Here is a 17057-nt window from a genome sequence, read left to right as displayed (position 1 = left end):
CCAGATTTCGCCACGTCTCGTTTTTCCTTCCACGCAGGAACTCCGGAGCTGCAATGTGAAACTGATTCGGTGTGTGTTTTTTTGCCCAAGGACCTCCCCTACATTCATTTACATACGTCAGTAAATACAGCTGTCCTTCAACAAGGTTAAAAGGCAGCTCTACCTTGACCCAGGCACCTCGACGCACGGAGATTATCTGAACTAACACAAGACTTCCATTTAAAAAAAAAAAAAAAAAAAAAAAAAAAAAAGCACACTTCGCCCCCTTTTCCTCTTTTTTTCTTTTTCTTCACGCAGCAGAAAGTGACGCACCTGAGCACTTTATTATGCAAACATCCAAACCTTTCCCTTACAATAAAACATGCATCGGTCCAATTATTCTACCCCGATGTGAAGACAAAAATCATTTGATGAATAAGATGAAGTTGACTCGACAAAACTGCTAAACAATACTCACTGATTTATTATGATTTATAGAGGGGGGGGGGATTTTATTATAGCGCAATAGAGGGACTCTGCCCGAGGTCCGCATTGACACAGCCACGGGTTGGCATTGGCATAATACAAAATGTACTCGTGCAACATTATTAAGGCAATAATACACGCCGGGATGTCACCGACAGCCCCAACTCGCTGTCCTCTGCTGAAAGTTAGACTGTACGTTGAATGCAAAATTATTCTTCACTTTGCATGTCAGAGCCAACGCCTCGCAAAAAAGCCCAGTTAACAAGCACACCCTCGATCGTTATTATGACGATTTTTATTTGCATTCAGAAAAGCCATAAAGTTTCTGTATCATTTAAACAAAACAGCGCAGAGCAATCTAAAAAAATAAAAAATAAAAAAATGTAAATGGATCACAGTTTGAGCACACGCAAAAGGCACATCCACATGTGTCAACTCACCCAAGGTTAAAAATGTACTAAATTAAAAGCAAATGGCAACACTGATAAGACTCCCCTCGACTGCAGGAGGGCTAACATACACACCGAGAGGCCTCTCAACAACATGGATGCAACACCCTGTAGACTTTGTAATCAACACTCCCAGATGACATGCGGGATCATTTCAGCAGCACCGTGGTGGCACAAGTGACACAAGTTGGACTTTCAAAGGTAATCGCAATAGTCTGCATTGCACACACCCCACCAGTTAATCCGTGTTTTCTCCTCCAAGAGCTGCGCGTCCAAGGTCATCAAAGCAGCACAATCAGCAGCCTGTAAGTGGCTCACCTCACCGGCACCTTCAGCACACACACACGCACTGCCCCGTAAACCCCCCTTGACCATTCACATGCCCACTTATCGCGCCGATCGAGGCATCCGATACATTTCATGAAGCTGTGTCTTTCCTTGAAAATCCCCCTTTAATCCATATGTGTCCCTCCACACAAACGACAAAACAGCATGCACACGCAGCCAGGTCGCCCCCCTCTGCCTGACGTGGAGTCTGAATTACCTTTTATCGTTCACCTTTTGGATACTCTGTAAATAAAGATATTTCTGTTTGCCTCGTCTGGGTTTAGATATGACAAACGAGCTACCCTTGTGCCGAGGTAGTCAGCAGTTGCCTCAACAGCTGATTGACTGCGGCGCATGGATGATGCCGACGAGGCTGCAGGGAGTTGTAGTCTCTCACGATTGCAGTGGCTAGTCAACAAATATATAGCCAGTGTCATACCTTCTTGACTGGTGCGATGAGAAGTATCAGTTTCAAAGCTGACATATGGGCGAGGTTACAAGATGGAGCAACTGAGGCAGCAGTGAATAAAATACATAAGACTGGCACTGGTAGTCTTTCTCTTTCTGGTTCTCTCTCTCCCATACGCACACACACACACAGGCACACGCGCATGATTTACAGGCTACAGTGAGCACTAAATATATTTAAAAAATTCAATTGCTTTGATCAGTTTTGCGGAAAGTCTTAAGGTTGTATGACTATAAAACTTTCACAGTCAAGTGAAGACAGAGAGGCTTAGGAGCAAGATACCTCCCTGTTTCAAACGTCTTACCGCTTTTAGACGTGTTCTGTAGCCAGATGTGCATCTTCATGACGGTTGTACCTGCAAGAAGCCGTGGTCTCTTTGGTACATCTACCGGGAGTGGATTCGGGACATTAATTTGATATTTTTGGCCATAAGAGGGTGGGAAGCGACATGGAACTACATTTCCCACGGCAGGGAACGTGCGTCCGTCGCCGCGCCGTCCTTGTTTTGATGACGCAGCCACGCACAGCCGTGCTATTTGGCGTTACCTCAGAGACGGCTAGTCAATGGAGTCAAGCGGTCACGCCAATGCGATAATATTGGTGACAAACGAGGCCGTAGCCGATGTAAAGAGATTTTTAGTTGAAACAGTGCACCGGGCGCAGATGAATGCCATTAAGACTGCCATGACCGCGGAGGAATAGCTTCAGAGCTGGCTCGTCTGCAGCTAACGCGTACCAACACAAAGGCCTATGTAGCTAGTTAGCGTCAGTTCCTCAGCTAGCAAGCGAGCAAGTGATTCAACGCCAACCTCAGCTGGAGCAACTAAACAGGCGTGCCATTTTAATGTTTTATCCTTAACGGAGTTAATCTGCTCCATCCGCAAGATAGCATTTGCGTATTTATTTGCGTCTCCACGATAATGGCGGAACAGCAGCAGAATTTGGACAGGTGAGTTCAAGTTTACGGCTAACATGCTAATTGAAGCTACGTAGCTTTACGTAAAATCACCACGGTGGACAAATGGAGGGCAGTTAACTCAGCTGCTGTCAAAGTATTCAGAAACTTATCAACTGTAAATTGTATTTGTGGTTTCGTACCTACCTCCGACAAAAACTTAGCTGTTGGAAAACGTTAGAGAGTGAGTGTAATCAGGCACTGTTGATGAATGACGTCCTCTACGACCGTTAACTTATTACCGTGATAACATTAATGCTGCATCATGTCATCATAATACCTGCATATCTCTGTGAACATTATATATGTAGTGTAAAGCTTGCCTCCTGACCCGGACGCTAACCAGAGGTCATAGTGTCAGCTGCCACTTTCCTCGAAACATTTGGCCTGTTAATATTTACCCAGTAAGAATTCTGTAATCGTCACGTTCACAGTTAACAATAATAATGGCACTGAATGAATAAACCTCTTATCTACTTTTACACGGGACACTGAAGGCCATTCTCATGACACGTCTGTTTTCATTTATCTGGATATTTACATTGTCAACAGGCACTTGTGTATGAAATAGCCACAACTTATGTAACTCTTAAGTAACCTGATGATATAAATTGTCCACGTGGAGGAAGCTTGTGTCACCACTGAGATTTGTAAGAAGAGAGGAAATCATGCTGAGCATACAGTGGGGACAAAGACTGACTGGTAGAGATCTGTTGGGCAGGTTGTATATGAGAGAGGAAGTATGAGAACATATCTGTCACTAACTAAGAATGAGGATATATGTTAAATTGAACCAGGATACAGCAAAGCAGCAGTATGCAAATTGTGTGTGACAGTTTTTCAAGTGGCATACTCGACATTGGAAGGTTTCAACACCCAAACCACCAAACAAAAATAAAAAAACTTGCATCGTGAGAATTGCTGAATTCATGGAGTATTACAAGCAGCAAGCGCATATAGTTGGAAGCAATGAAGAGAAACCATATCCAGATGGCAACAAAGCAAAACTGCCACTGGGTGAAATGGGAACCCTATTGTGTAGTTTGACATTTAAGTGAACACACTTACATGTAGCTTTTCGTCACACTGCCAAACTGTCCTAGCTGTCCATTGCCTGTGTACACAAGTTGGTGAATTATTTTTGAAGCCTCAGGGAAGTGTTGCGGTGGCAAGTTTTCCAGCTGACACAAGAAGTTCAAACATGGCTTCTGACATTGAAATGTCTGACAAAACAAGTTTTACTCAGCAGACTGCAGCACCCAGTTTAATGGTCACATGGAGGAGAGATACATCATGACAGGTGGGGAATTATTTTGAGCTATAAACACATACAATCTTACCCTCAGTGCATTTCATCAGGGATGTCAAGGCACAAAGTCAGCAGCTCTGCATGTCACTTGGAGCAGCGCGTGGCTATGAACCTTGCTCAGAGCTGTATCTCGTCACTTTAGCGGTCACGCTAGACATGAAATCCAGACACTGCAGCCACAAATCCATTTCCACAAGACTGCTCTTTTTATTGTTTGTGATAGCCAGCAGCCAGCCTCTCCAGGCAACAAGTTGAACTCACCTTCAGCACATTGTTATTCTGCCTGTGTGTGGCTTCCTTGGTTTTGTTGGCTAGAACATCAGTTTCTGCCATAAAGAGTTCGTGTATTGTTCTCAGTTGGGGTTGCGGCTTTTTCTTCGTGCTGCCTTACAAGAAACAGTGATCCACTGGCATGCCATATTGACAGTGTGATTTAAGTGGCTGATCACACCGAGATGCGTCATTAGAAATGAATTGCCAGAAAATTGTTGCTTTCCAATGGTGCAACATGCCTGACATACAGTCCTCTTTAGCACTGCATGGGGAATTTTTCTAGCCCTTATTTAAAATCGAAATATTTTCAACTTTTCAGTGCAACAGCATGGAGTGTCACATTAATCACATATGATATGATGGCCTCATTGCTTTACACTGTTTTGCCCTGTGCCTGTACTTACAAGTCTGTGTGATCGGGGTCTAAGACTCCTTGAAATACAACATCAACCCGTTTTGTCTTTTGCTTTTATTAAAATAGTTGTACTGGAAGTTGTGAAGACAAAGGTTAGCTTACCTCAGGGGCACAAAGTAGCATTTAATCATTGGAGAGATGGCCCTGGCAAAAAATCCAGTAGAAAGGGCCAAGCATTTTAAAGAAAATTTGTGCTACATGATCAGAAAATCAGACCCTTTTGCTCAAAAGATAGAAAACATACAACAACCAGAATGAACAGTACTGCATCGAACCAGTAAACACCCCGCTGATGATTGATGTATTGCGAGTTGGAGAGTGGCTTTGTTTGTGCTCAGAGTCTGTTTTGAAACTAGTAACAGTATGGCTACAGCTAAACAGTACACTATGAATATGCCTCAGAAAACATGTAAGGTGAGACATAGACAGTGAACAGGATCATGATTTATATTTAATCAGCGCTGCCTTGTTTTACAATGTGATCAGAGTTTTTTCAGCCTCTGTTGGTTTAAATTTGATGATGGAACTGAACTTTTCTGTCATAGCCCCCAATATCAAGGGAGGACGAAACACACTTTATAAGCAGATGCATATGTTGTTTTTGTTTTGACTTGTTCTGTTGTGACATCAGCAGAAAAGACACGTCAACATCACTAGTCGTATGATCTGCCATTTTGAAACACAAATTGGTGTTTTAAATAGATTAAGTTGATGTCATGTCTGTTTCTGCTATCAATGTATTTTCCATATTAGATCATCTGGAATAAATTATCAGTGTAAAAAAATGCTGGTCATGGTGTATAAACTAGTGTTATCATCTTGCTTCTCAAATACATCCATGGGACAAATTTAATGAAGTAATCATGATTGAACTGGCAGGTGATTCATAATTGGTTTAGTGTTTTGATATACTACCTTCACTCCACCCAAAAATTAAAGTGAAAACCTGGACACACAAGCACTGCAGAATAAGATTAGATGGGATTAGATCAAAGTGTCTGTCACCAAATGAGCAGGGAATCTGTTTTTTAACTCCGATGTAGATAAATCTCAAACATTTTCCTCAACTGATCAGTTTTAATGTATACCCAGCTTTATTCCTAATGTAATAATACATTTTGTGTTTGTATGTACATGTGTGGCCATAATTTTCCCTTTCCTGCCTGAGTGGTGGTCAACAGATACTGCAACAGTGTGTCCGAGCACATCATTGTGCTGCTCCCCTCAAAATAGTCCTTGGTGTTTGATAGCTTATGCAGTGCATACTAAAAGGCATTTGACGCAGCACTTTCCGTAATTATTGAACTTTGGACTTTGAAATCATTTCCCAAGCACATGGTACAGTAGCAGAAAGAAAGGAAGGGCATGTGAGCTTTGTGAAATGTGCTTCAGCTGCGTGCTGCGGCTGTGTGGCAGAGGCAATAACCCTGACAGTGTTTGAGGAGCCGATAGCAAGAAGATGTATGTCATGTCCCCTCGCTTCTAGACGGTTGTGTACCCAGCCTCTATCACTGACAAACATAAGGCTCCACAGGCTCTTATCTGGGCCTGCCACAAGCAGCCAGCTGCCTCTGCAATGCAGTGTTTCACAAATAGATGTGGGGGACACATTTCAATCTAGTCTGACCTTTTTATTGGCTCTCACATAACCTCCTTGTTTTACTCTTTTCTTGTCTGCGTTTGTTGTCCAGATCCTGATCCTGTTGCTCTTTATGTGACCGGTTCAATGAATATGTGCTGGATGTTATGTGTATACATAAGGGCTTGTAATGATTGACCCTGATTTGGTTTAATTTTTGTATGGAGTGGTGTCTGTTCCACCAGGCTCTCTTCATTCCTGTGGAAATAACATTAATTTTCCTGTATGATATAAAACTGAAAAGTAGTCATAGTTTGATCGAGCAGGAAAAGCCTTCTTTTGTAAGAACGCAATGCAGATTAAGTAAAAACCCAGTTATGAGGCTAATATTGTTTAGTCATGATTCTGACAACAGTTGGGACATATTTCTTGCAAATTCATTAATCATGGGCCCAATTTATGTCATAAATTAAAATAGTTTTCATTGTGCCTTATTCTACACCATCTTTCTGTAGTTGTAGCACAGTAAAATGAAACACATTTATCTGCTTCATCATAGCCGTATAACTAGGGCCGCACAATTGATTTGATATAGGTAAAATGTACCACAAAACAGTGTTTTAAAGAAATGTTGTAGTGCTTCAGAGTTGCTCTGGCCTTCAGAGCTTATTCTCCAGATGTAATAAAACATGTTTGGTTGGCAGAGACTGAGAGCAGTGCCACATCATCATGCTTTTACTGTTTTTTCATGACAATGAAAATTGTGATGTAAAATATAATCGTCCATACTGATCAAAAAATGTATCGCAAATACAATCTCTGTTGAAATAATCGCTGTGTCACTTTTTAACCATATCGTGTAGCCCTACATATAGCTCATATTTCATTTTCTCAGAGACCGTTGATAGTTTGTAATAAATAGGAGCCTGAAAGCACCATGAGTCGTGGCTGAAATATCATCAAGTTATTTGTAACCATAAATTTAAGTCAGTGATACGTTTTGTATTTTTAATTGTCCAATATCTGTAAGGTCTGTCATAGAAAAATAACTGGGTAAACTTCCCAACATTTTCACATACACTAGCTTGTGGACATATTCCTAACAGAAATCAGTAGCTGGTGAGCAGCTGACCTGTCCTGGCTTTGTAACCAAAACTAGAATGGCATTAACTCAAGTGAAAGGTAATGCCAGTTGACATGTCTTAATCTAGTTGGTTTTGCTAGCAGGCTTGAGGTATCTGAAACCTTTTTAAGTGCTGTGTCACCTTTCTGTAGGTTTGTATACTGGGAACATTCGCAGACGGCACAATAAAATTACCACATTATTTATTACAAACATGTGAATGTGGAATGTGACTATTGAGACTTCCATAAAAAGGAAGATTCTAGATTAATGGTTTGTCCTCTACTGGCCGAAGTCTTCTTCACATTGGAAGTTTGCCAGTCTAGGTCATGAGCCAATCAAAGCAAATGCCATTTGCTAGACTCCTGTGCACGTGTTAATATGATACAAAGGTCACAGGGTCTAGCACTGAACAACAGAAACAAAAGTCAATGAATCATGTCTACTGGTCAGTTTGTTATTTTTGTCACAAACTGTTATCTACTACAGTGAAATATACAAGCAATTCAGATCTAATAATGACTGAAACTGGCATTTATTTTGTTATCGATTGCACAATATTATGAAGGCACCCGATATTGTCCACCTTGTGTAGAAAATACCCAAGAATCAGAGCTTTTCAGTGTCAGTGTGTCAGCTGACGCTCTCCAGTCTATCTGCCAAAGGCTCATGTAAGGTACTAATCTTAGACTCTTAGTTGTTGGATACTGTTCCGTTCCAGGGTGGCAAACAGCCCAAGTTGTTGTTTAACTGACATGGACAAGGCTAGTTTGTGATTGAGTCAAAGCAGTCAGACATGGAGAAGCCCTCCTAGACCCTAACCTTCCTTTAAGATCTTTGTGGGCTTGAATCCGGTCCTCCTGTGCCCTGCCTTTGTGCTGAGGAACCTCAAGCTTTCCCACAGTCACGTGACCGCTGCCAAGTGAAAGCTGCCTTTGTAGGGTGGCTTATGTGCTTCTTAAAGAACGGGAGCCTGATTTGTGAGACGATGAGAAAGTAGATAAATTGTCACACTCATCTTTGTACACTTTGTGTCAATCACACTGTCGTTCTATGTTCCTTCAGAGCCCACCATCAGACACCCCCTCCCCTGTGTTTGTGTGACTTCTTGATACTGTTATTTGCTTCTTCTTGGCTTGTCAAAATTGACGTCCTCAGCTGATGTTGGCCTAGCTTGACTAGAAGGATCTGCAGTCCTTCATTGCTGCACATTCTTTTGATCCTGGCAGCTTGAAGGTTTTTCAGAATAACCGGTGGAATGAAAAGGATAATACACACTGCCGCTTGCCTGCCCTTGAAGTTTCAAAGCAGTCGGTTAGAATTAGGTGGATTAAAGCTCATTGTGGAAACAGCAAAGCTCCACTCGAATTTGCCTGTTTAGCCTGTAAATAAGTGGTGGAGACGGCAGGTCACCAAACTTCAGAATTATTCAGGCAGGTCGCCCATCATCAGATCTCATGTTCTCAGGACAAATTAATGGCAACCTTTCAGGTCTTGTTAAGCAGTAATGGGGAATGTGTCATATGTGGTAGCATCTGTGAGCATGATGGTGGTTCCAAGTAGTAAACACTTTTGTAGTGTCTGTTGTTTATAATTCATGGGGTTACAGGCCAGTTTTCCTGTCAAATTGCACAGGAATTCTCTTTAAGCAGGAGACCATTTTGTACATCCCGGTGCAGGTTTATCTGCTCAAGTGTTCTGTTAACCCAGGTTGAGGCGACAGCGAGCTGGAGCTTAAGGTTTCTCATAGAGGATAACATTTCGATGCTGTTGTATTGGGTCCTGTCATGCAGTGGGGCTGGGTTACAGGAATAAGAGCCAGTGGATCTGAGGGAGTGCCGGGTTTTGTTCTCAACTGTCCTGCTCTTGTGGAGACATCTGTCCGCTGCTCGACTCATCTCCTCATCCTCGTATTTTATAACTGCCTCACTTTTCAGTCTCTGGGCGTTTTTTTTTTTTTTGTGTTTTAGGGGGGGGGGGCGTTATAAAGTCCACCAGTGCAGAACATTGGAAATTGCCACAAAATGCATGCTCACCCCTTACCTTTCCTAGCGTTGCAGTGCATGCAAATGTGATAATGCATCTGATGGTGTTTCAGGGAGCTTTGGCTACAGTGCAGGCTCACATACCTGTCAGAAGTGAGCTCTAAAAGGACACTAGACAGAAGTGTGAATGGAGGTTTCCGCCACTCTCCGATTTACCACATTCGCCCCTTGTAGCCCTTCAGCTGGCCATGTCACCTGAGCGCCTTGACCCTAAGGCTCCTCTCCTGCATCGTCATGTTTTATTCAGTACCAGGGGAGTATTGGAAAATTAGCCATCGCAGGCAGTCAGCAACCCGAGCAAATAATCCAAGTTGGTCATCCATAGTCTTTCACAGTTGAGCCCCCTGTAACAGAGCGCACCTAGACCTCAGTGTGACGATGACAGAAGGCCCCAGATTTTACATCCATTATTAAATGTGGGAGCAGCAAGGTTGAAATATACGTGGTGTGTACTGTACTAAGGGAAATTGCTGAATCAGCCGCTGAAGGTTGAAGCCAGCATGGAAGTGCTGTCTGAGGTGTTCACCAATAAAAGTTTGCTATGCAGTAACTAGAAAGCTCACTAGCCTCTTTCTCCAAATAGCCTTTTGGTGACTCTTTTTTTTTTAATAGGCAGTTCGGGAGGATGTTTGCCTTTTACTATGATGGACTATTTTTTCAGTCAAACATTGGTATCTGCTGTCAGCCCATCAACAAATAAGATGACATTCACTGAAGGCAGTCGCACATATTTATTGTGTGATATTAATTTTGAGCTGGCATATTCGTGAGGTACTAGTCTGTGACATCCCTGCCATCAGCTTGTAAGGCTATGTTAGTACAGACATTTTTTTTTTCAATCACTGTGTAGGTAGATGTATAGCATGTTAAAAAGGCTTTTGGAGAATTTACTTTCTTTACTAATATTAATTTACTAAATATTTACTAATATACTGGTTCTGGAAAATTATGACGTGTATTTATTATACTTTATTTGCATAATGATTGCCAGTAAACCCAGCAGACCTTTTCCCATCCTTACAATGGCTTTTTAGGATTAATGAAATTTCTGCATTCTGGGGGGGGGCGGAGTTTAGCAAATAGAGCTATAATTCATACCACAGTCCAATATATCTAATATTCCTTATGCGGTAAGAAACGTTTCCTTCTTCCTAGTGAGAGTAACAAGGCAGCAGGGTTTCTTCATTCCCGGCATACCTGTTGTTAAAGACGGGAAATGAAACTGTAAACTCTAGATACATCTCATCATGTCAGGCACAGGCAGCTGGTTGTCTAAACCCTTTCAGAGAAGAGATACTTCCCTGAGCTGTACCTCTCATCCTGCACTGGGCCCAGTTTTAAACCAACCACTCGCATGGTTGTCATGAGCTTAAATGAATTTCTAAAACAGATGAACCTGTTAAAGAATTCATTTTCATCTGTGTAATGGTGGAGGTGGTGTATGAATGCTGTTTATTCGATTTTGAGAATAATAATCTGCATTTCTTTCCCCAGATCTATTATCACAAATGTCCTCGTGCAAATCACATGGAAAATGTACATAATCACTGCCTGAGAGAAAGAAACATCATCTCTATTAAAGTTTTTCTGTCCTCATTGAATTGATGCCAGGGGTTTATGAGGGGTGTGTGTGTGTGTGTGTGTGTGTGTGTGTGTGTGTGGACTAATCATTGTTTCATTCATCCAGTGAAATGCCAACTGTTCAAGGTTCAGTGTAATTATGAAAATGAGAACATAAATGTCACACACGGATAGTCGGGCTGTAAATGGGTCGAAGGTAGCAGCCAGCTCCTGAACCAGAGGATCTCCTAGCAACAAGCTAGTCTAAGGCTGAATTGAATGGGACTGTGGCTTAAAGTGAAATCTTTACATTTTTTAATTTTATTTGGTTAATTTTCTTCATTTTAAAAAGTTATCACACTGGTGAACAATAACTGCTTTCATTCCTAATTCGGTACCAACTGAACTCTGAAATCACAGATTGGGAGCTTAGCTGATGTAGTCATGGCCTGCTGTTGCAAATTTTCTTAAATCAGTTATTCAGGTCTAACCTAAAATAAAAATGTCACTGGTGTAGATTCTTGAAATGAGCCTCATGCAGTGAGACACAGGGGTGGTGACCCTTCTAACCAGTCGCATGCCGCTGATTAATTATGGAAAGGCAATATAATGTCACAGTCGGAGATGTACTGGGATAAGGTCAGGGAACTTGGATCAAATTGCCTCCGAGATGCTGGACAGACATGAAGTGGAGGAGGACTGGGGGTGTTTTGTTCACAGAAGGAGTCCAACTAATTGGAAGACAGGCCAAAAATACTTACGGTTCCTTTACTAAGGAGGCATAAGTTTGAGGTGGAGGTGGACATTTTACTCAAGATATTCACCGTATGGGGCAAATATGGTGGGAAGAGAGGAAGGAGGTTGTGTTGGGACACTTGTGGGCAGGAGGGGGATGTTAAAATATGGTTTGGCTTGAGGCCAGTACAAGGTATTTGTCTGGATGTCACACACAAGGGAGACTGTCTCCTCATATTGTCTGCAACCAAGCCCTGCTGCATATCCGAGCTGTGGTTTATCAGAACATTGTGCCCACTCACACAGGGATGCCCCAGTAAATTTAGTTTTGAATAGTAGCGTGGTAAATCCTAAAGGCAATGTCAGAAGAATGAGGCTCAAACCAGAGGCAAAGCAACTGGTCAGATCTAGCAAAAGAAACGGTGCATGTGGTCAGTGATGGCCCTCTTTTGGATATATTGGTAAAAAAAAACATTGATTATGAAACCTGATATCTGTCAATGTGATGTGATCGGAAATATAATCCCCCGGAAATTCTTTGCCCTGTATCTAGATGACAGGATAAAGGGTCTGCTCGTATGAGTATGAGGGAGTGCATTGAACAGTTCCTGCTGTACTCTCAGATATGCCTGACAAGCAGTCAGCATATAACAATGTGTTTGCCTATAGGGTTTATGTGTTGATTTTGGCAGATTTTAGAGTCCCTGGCTCAGAGTGATGCTGTGTGTGTGCGTGTCCACGTGTGTTGTAGCTAGGCCAGATGAAACCTTTGACTCATTTGAGGTGACTTTGTGTCATTCACTGCCTGCTTTTTATTCAAGAAAGATTACATTTCATCCTGCTTGTTCTCTTTCACCCTATCTTCCAGTCTACCACACACAAACAGATGCTCACACACATGCCTCACTGTTAAAAAAGCATAACACACATACAAACAGACATATATACAGCATTTTATTAAAATTGAGATGCATGACAGGGGTGATGAGAATGAGGCTTCTGAACTGAATCCACGAGCCAGCCTCTTAATTCTTCCAACACTAAATCTATGGTCACATGTGTTGAAGCCCAGTATTTTTTTTCTAGCTGGCCCCTTGCTTGGCTGCCTGTGTGTTGTGCCAGTGGGCAGGAGCTCTGCTTGAGTTGTTTTTACTCGAGCCAAAGATATTTATCACATTGCTTTGATTTAGAAATGCAGAAGCTCTATCTAATTACTTTGTGTCTTTCAAATCAAATTAGATCGGTTTTCATCAGCTCTAACACAACGGGGAATTGAGATCCATTTAGAAATATCCAACCTTTTTTCTACTTATCAGGGTGTGTGAATGTGTTCCATTGTCTTAATCCAACCTATGGGTGTGTGTGTTTGTAGGAGCTGCTGGGTGTGCTTCGCCACAGACGAGGACGACCGCACGGCAGAGTGGGTGCGTCCGTGTCGCTGCCGTGGCTCCACCAAGTGGGTTCATCAGGCCTGCCTGCAACGCTGGGTGGATGAGAAGCAGCGGGGCAACAGCACGGCACGTGTGGCCTGCCCACAATGCAATGCAGAGTACCTCATCGTCTTTCCCAAGCTGGGTAGGTAGCATTTCGCAAAGAAGTCAAGAAAAAAAGACCATCTCTGGTTATGCTTTTAAACACCAGTGAGAAGTAGGAAGCAGTTGATATACCTCATCAAGAAGAAATTAACTTGATTTAAAAAGTCTTAATCACATTCAGAATTATACAGATTGTTTTTTTTTCTGGAGCTGACAATGAAAGGTGCTCAGGAGTGATGTCTCTTAATCCTTTCTTGGCGTTGTTGAAAGTTGCACATGCACAGTACCTATCGGAAAGATTGCACAAAGGACCGTGTACTGACAGGAAGCCACTGACAATTTAACGGTGGTTACTTTATAAAATATATTTTTCTACAGTCTCTCTTTCAAACCCACTGACGACTGAACAATGCCTGAGTGCCGCTATGTGCATGAAGCATGTCCAAACAGGGACGGAAGTGAAGAAGATCGCCTGTCAACCGTCTTTGCTATAGAGCACTAAAATAGACGTCAAAAACTTGTAATTCTGTTAAGTCATTTTCCACCAGATGTCAACTTTAAAGCAGCCTTATGCAGCAGGTCTTTGTGTACATTGACTGCTAAAGCTCTTCTTTGAAGGCACACTTAATAGCTGCTGCCTGTAACAGTATCCAAAGCCCTGAGAGCTATTCACTTTGTCTTGCCTGAGTGGATGTTTGTTTATTCCGGAGCCAGCATAGGTTCTGTGGTGATCTGGGTAAATATTTCCTTTCACTGTGACGGGGGAGCAGAAGGGTGCTCACTTGTTATACAGCCCAGCTCCTGGCTGATTGACCAGCAGCAGTTTAGAAAAGTGGCTGCTTCAATTATCTTGACACGTCAGACTGACGAGGGCTTCAGTTGTTCCCAAACACCAGTTATGACTCATCTAATGAACAGACACCAAATATTACCATGCTTATTTGGCCAAAACCTCCTCACTCAGTTTGAGCCTCAGATCCATTCATATCTCTCTGAGACAGTGACAGCCTTCATGCTTTTTGTTGCAGCAGCATTTTGTAGCAACAGAAGAATATTCTAGGTTCGTCTATAGAGTAGATGAGGCCCTTTTTGTTGAAGTTTTACAGCCTAATATCAAAACCTGGACACACATAAGGTCAGCCGGGCCACTGCTATTTCAACCTCTAGAGAGAAGTTGCAATTTGAGACAGTAGCTGGCCTTAAGACAATGTTAGTCTGCAGGAGGCCTGGCCCGCCTGGTAAACAGGTTCATGTATATTTATAGTGACCAAGGCTGTGCTGTCACTCACTTTGGTGCTATAAGAAGAAGGTTCGGCTCAGCTTCTTTACACATTTCCTCATCCTGCTCAGTAAATAACCCTGTGTATGTGTGAATCCCACTTTGAGAGCTTGTCATTGGCACTTGGCTCATTGCTGGATATTTGTGAATGTGTCTGTCAGACCCTTTGCTTTCCATATTTAAGATTGTGTTAATTGGCTCACAGGCAGTTAGTGCTGCATCAACATCAAATGCAGGAAAAAGTCCAACAGTCCCTGATAACACATTTAATTGATTAAACGTGTTGAGTGATAATTGATAACTCATTAGATTATCACATTTGTCGGCCTACAAATAAAAAAAATCTGCCTTTAAGCAAAACGTATCTCACCAACATGGGGACAGAGGAGTTTCCAGGGAGGTCATCTGTTAAATTCTAAAGAATCGTGCCGAACCAATGTATGTCTGAAAGAAATGTTCCAAAATTACAAATGTACCATTTAAGTGGCGATTTTCTGTGTTTATCATAGTCATGAAAAATGATCACATACTTTACACAATTCATTTACAGCCTAACAGGAAGGAGAAATTCAAAGTGGGAGAGTAGATAGTTGAATTACGAGGCAGCAGGATCTGTCAGACTCGAGCTGAATACGCTGATAGCATTAGAATGAGATACAACATAGTTTACAGCATGTTGTTTGCTCTAGACACAGCCATTTTAAGGTCAGTTCAAAATTGTACTCATTATTTTATACTTATTCCTTCTTTTGCTGTGCATGGTTTCAGGTGTAAAACCTGCATTACACAAAGTTTTATTTTCACAGTTGACATTTTGACACAGATGTAAATAGTAAGTTAATGATGGCTTCAGTGTCCAGATCATGCTGTTGTGTGTGCTGGCGCACTGTCAGACATTTTGATAGAGTAGACCATCTTTAATGTTATTTGTAACACTTTTGCTATTCTTACTATGACATGTCTGACCAAGACCTCTTGTGTAGCTTATTTAAAGTATTATTAAGCGTTTTCTGTCATCTGGGTTTTATGAAATAGTGCATGCGTCTGATTGTTCACTACAATCAAGAGTCGCGAGATGTTGAATAAATGTTGAACTCGCAACTTCAATTTAAATCACAGAAAAAAGTATTTATTGTCACTGGCTTAATGGAGTAAACAAGAGCTCAGTGTTTGTGTCACTGCTAAAGAATAATTCCATTACTTACAAATTCATCACTGTTTGGCAAAGAGGGAAGCACAAATGTGCAGTGAATCAGTGAAATTGAGGCGAGGCCATGACTGACTGGTTGCCAAGCAACATGGTAAAAGGAGAGGTGCTCTTAGGGCTATATTAGGACAAATCATTCACAGTCAGGGATACGCTGGATATTCATGTAGCTTTTCCTTGTGTAGTTTTTTTAATTCTGTCAAATGATGATTCTGAAATCAAAGATGAACTTCTAGAGCAGGGGCAAAGTTATTTTTTATTGTTGTTTTGGAATTATTATATTCAATCACAGGCGGAACTGAATGCAATCCTATTCTTGTTCAGTCATAGAGAACTTGTCTGACTTTTTTACGCCTCTGCACCAGCCATAGCATTGGCTGAAGGTATAGTGTTTTTCGGTTTTACATCGGTCTGTCCATCCTTCTTTCCATCTCGTTCTTGTGAACCCGATATTTCAGGAATGCCTCTTGAAATTTGGCACAAACATCCAACTGGTCTCAAGGATGAACTGATTAGATTATGGTGGTCAAAGGTCACTGTGACCTCACAAAACACATTATTGACAATAACCCAATAATTCATATGCTAATTATGACAAGATTTCACACAATTGTCAAACAGGAAAAAGTTATGAAGTGATGACATTTTATATCGGAAAGGTCAGCTTCACTGTGACATAAAGTCCTGCAGAAACACTCCTTGCCATTATTTAACGCATAACTCAGGAACTGAAAGGGAGATTGTGACCATATTTCACATTTGGAGTGATATAATTGGTGACACTAATCGTGGGTGCCCACCTTCAAACTGTGGTGTTTGTTTATCTGTCCTGCGCTGCTGGTTTGAACGTGTGAGAAGCAACAATGTTTCAGATTTGGCTTTATTGGCCAAATACGTGAACACATACAGAGTTTGACTCCGTTATTAACTGTTGCAGTAGTCTTCCACAAGTCCTCATTGGTTGTGTTAATGTTGAGCTTTGGATGAATGTTGTTGCATTATGTGACAAATCACTCCTCTGTAGAAATAGTCTCTAAGTGAGGAACCAAATAATAACAACAATGATGAACAAGTGAATCAAATCAAATTCTCTTTCTATATTTATCTCTATCAGTCCTCTGTGTTCCCCTGTAAGAACAGACAATAAGTGAAGGCGACGTATCTCTCTGAGATGTATTTACCAGAATCAAACATGTCAATATCATGATTACTTTTTGCTTGGGACTACCATACCTTTTGTTACATTTCTTCAGTCATCACCACATATCAAATGAACCTGTGATATGAACTGCAACTCGACTGGTGTGCAAAGACATACACCCACAAAGCAGT

At 41.7% G+C, this 17057-nt stretch overlaps 2 protein-coding genes across 7 annotated transcripts in view; one reads left to right on the top strand and one right to left on the bottom strand.

Annotated features, from left to right (window-relative positions):
• The window catches only part of cpeb3 (cytoplasmic polyadenylation element binding protein 3), a 42505-nt gene extending 40376 nt beyond the window's left edge, over positions 1-2129 (bottom strand). Inside the window, exon 1 of one of the 6 annotated variants that reach the window (XM_037123278.1) lies at positions 2015-2129. In XM_037123278.1, coding sequence (XP_036979173.1) covers positions 2015-2054 — 40 coding nt within the window. In that variant the 5' untranslated portion in view covers positions 2055-2129. Of the gene's footprint in view, position 1; positions 248-989; positions 1115-1149; positions 1427-1458; positions 1775-2014 lie in introns of those variants that run through there. The other 5 variants (XM_037123280.1, XM_037123282.1, XM_037123284.1 and 2 more) reach the window with 5 other exon arrangements.
• A 123-nt stretch (positions 2130-2252) lies between these two features.
• The window catches only part of march5 (membrane-associated ring finger (C3HC4) 5), a 28118-nt gene continuing 13313 nt past the window's right edge, over positions 2253-17057 (top strand). Inside the window, exons 1-2 of the mRNA XM_037123285.1 lie at positions 2253-2659; positions 13077-13279. Coding sequence (XP_036979180.1) covers positions 2631-2659; positions 13077-13279 — 232 coding nt within the window. The 5' untranslated portion in view covers positions 2253-2630. The remainder of the gene's footprint in view (positions 2660-13076; positions 13280-17057) is intronic.

The sequence above is a fragment of the Acanthopagrus latus genome, chromosome 15 (assembly GCF_904848185.1).
Source record: "Acanthopagrus latus isolate v.2019 chromosome 15, fAcaLat1.1, whole genome shotgun sequence".
In the NCBI taxonomy this organism is placed as follows: Eukaryota; Metazoa; Chordata; class Actinopteri; order Spariformes; family Sparidae; genus Acanthopagrus; species Acanthopagrus latus.
This window is presented reverse-complemented; position numbering and strand designations above follow the sequence as displayed.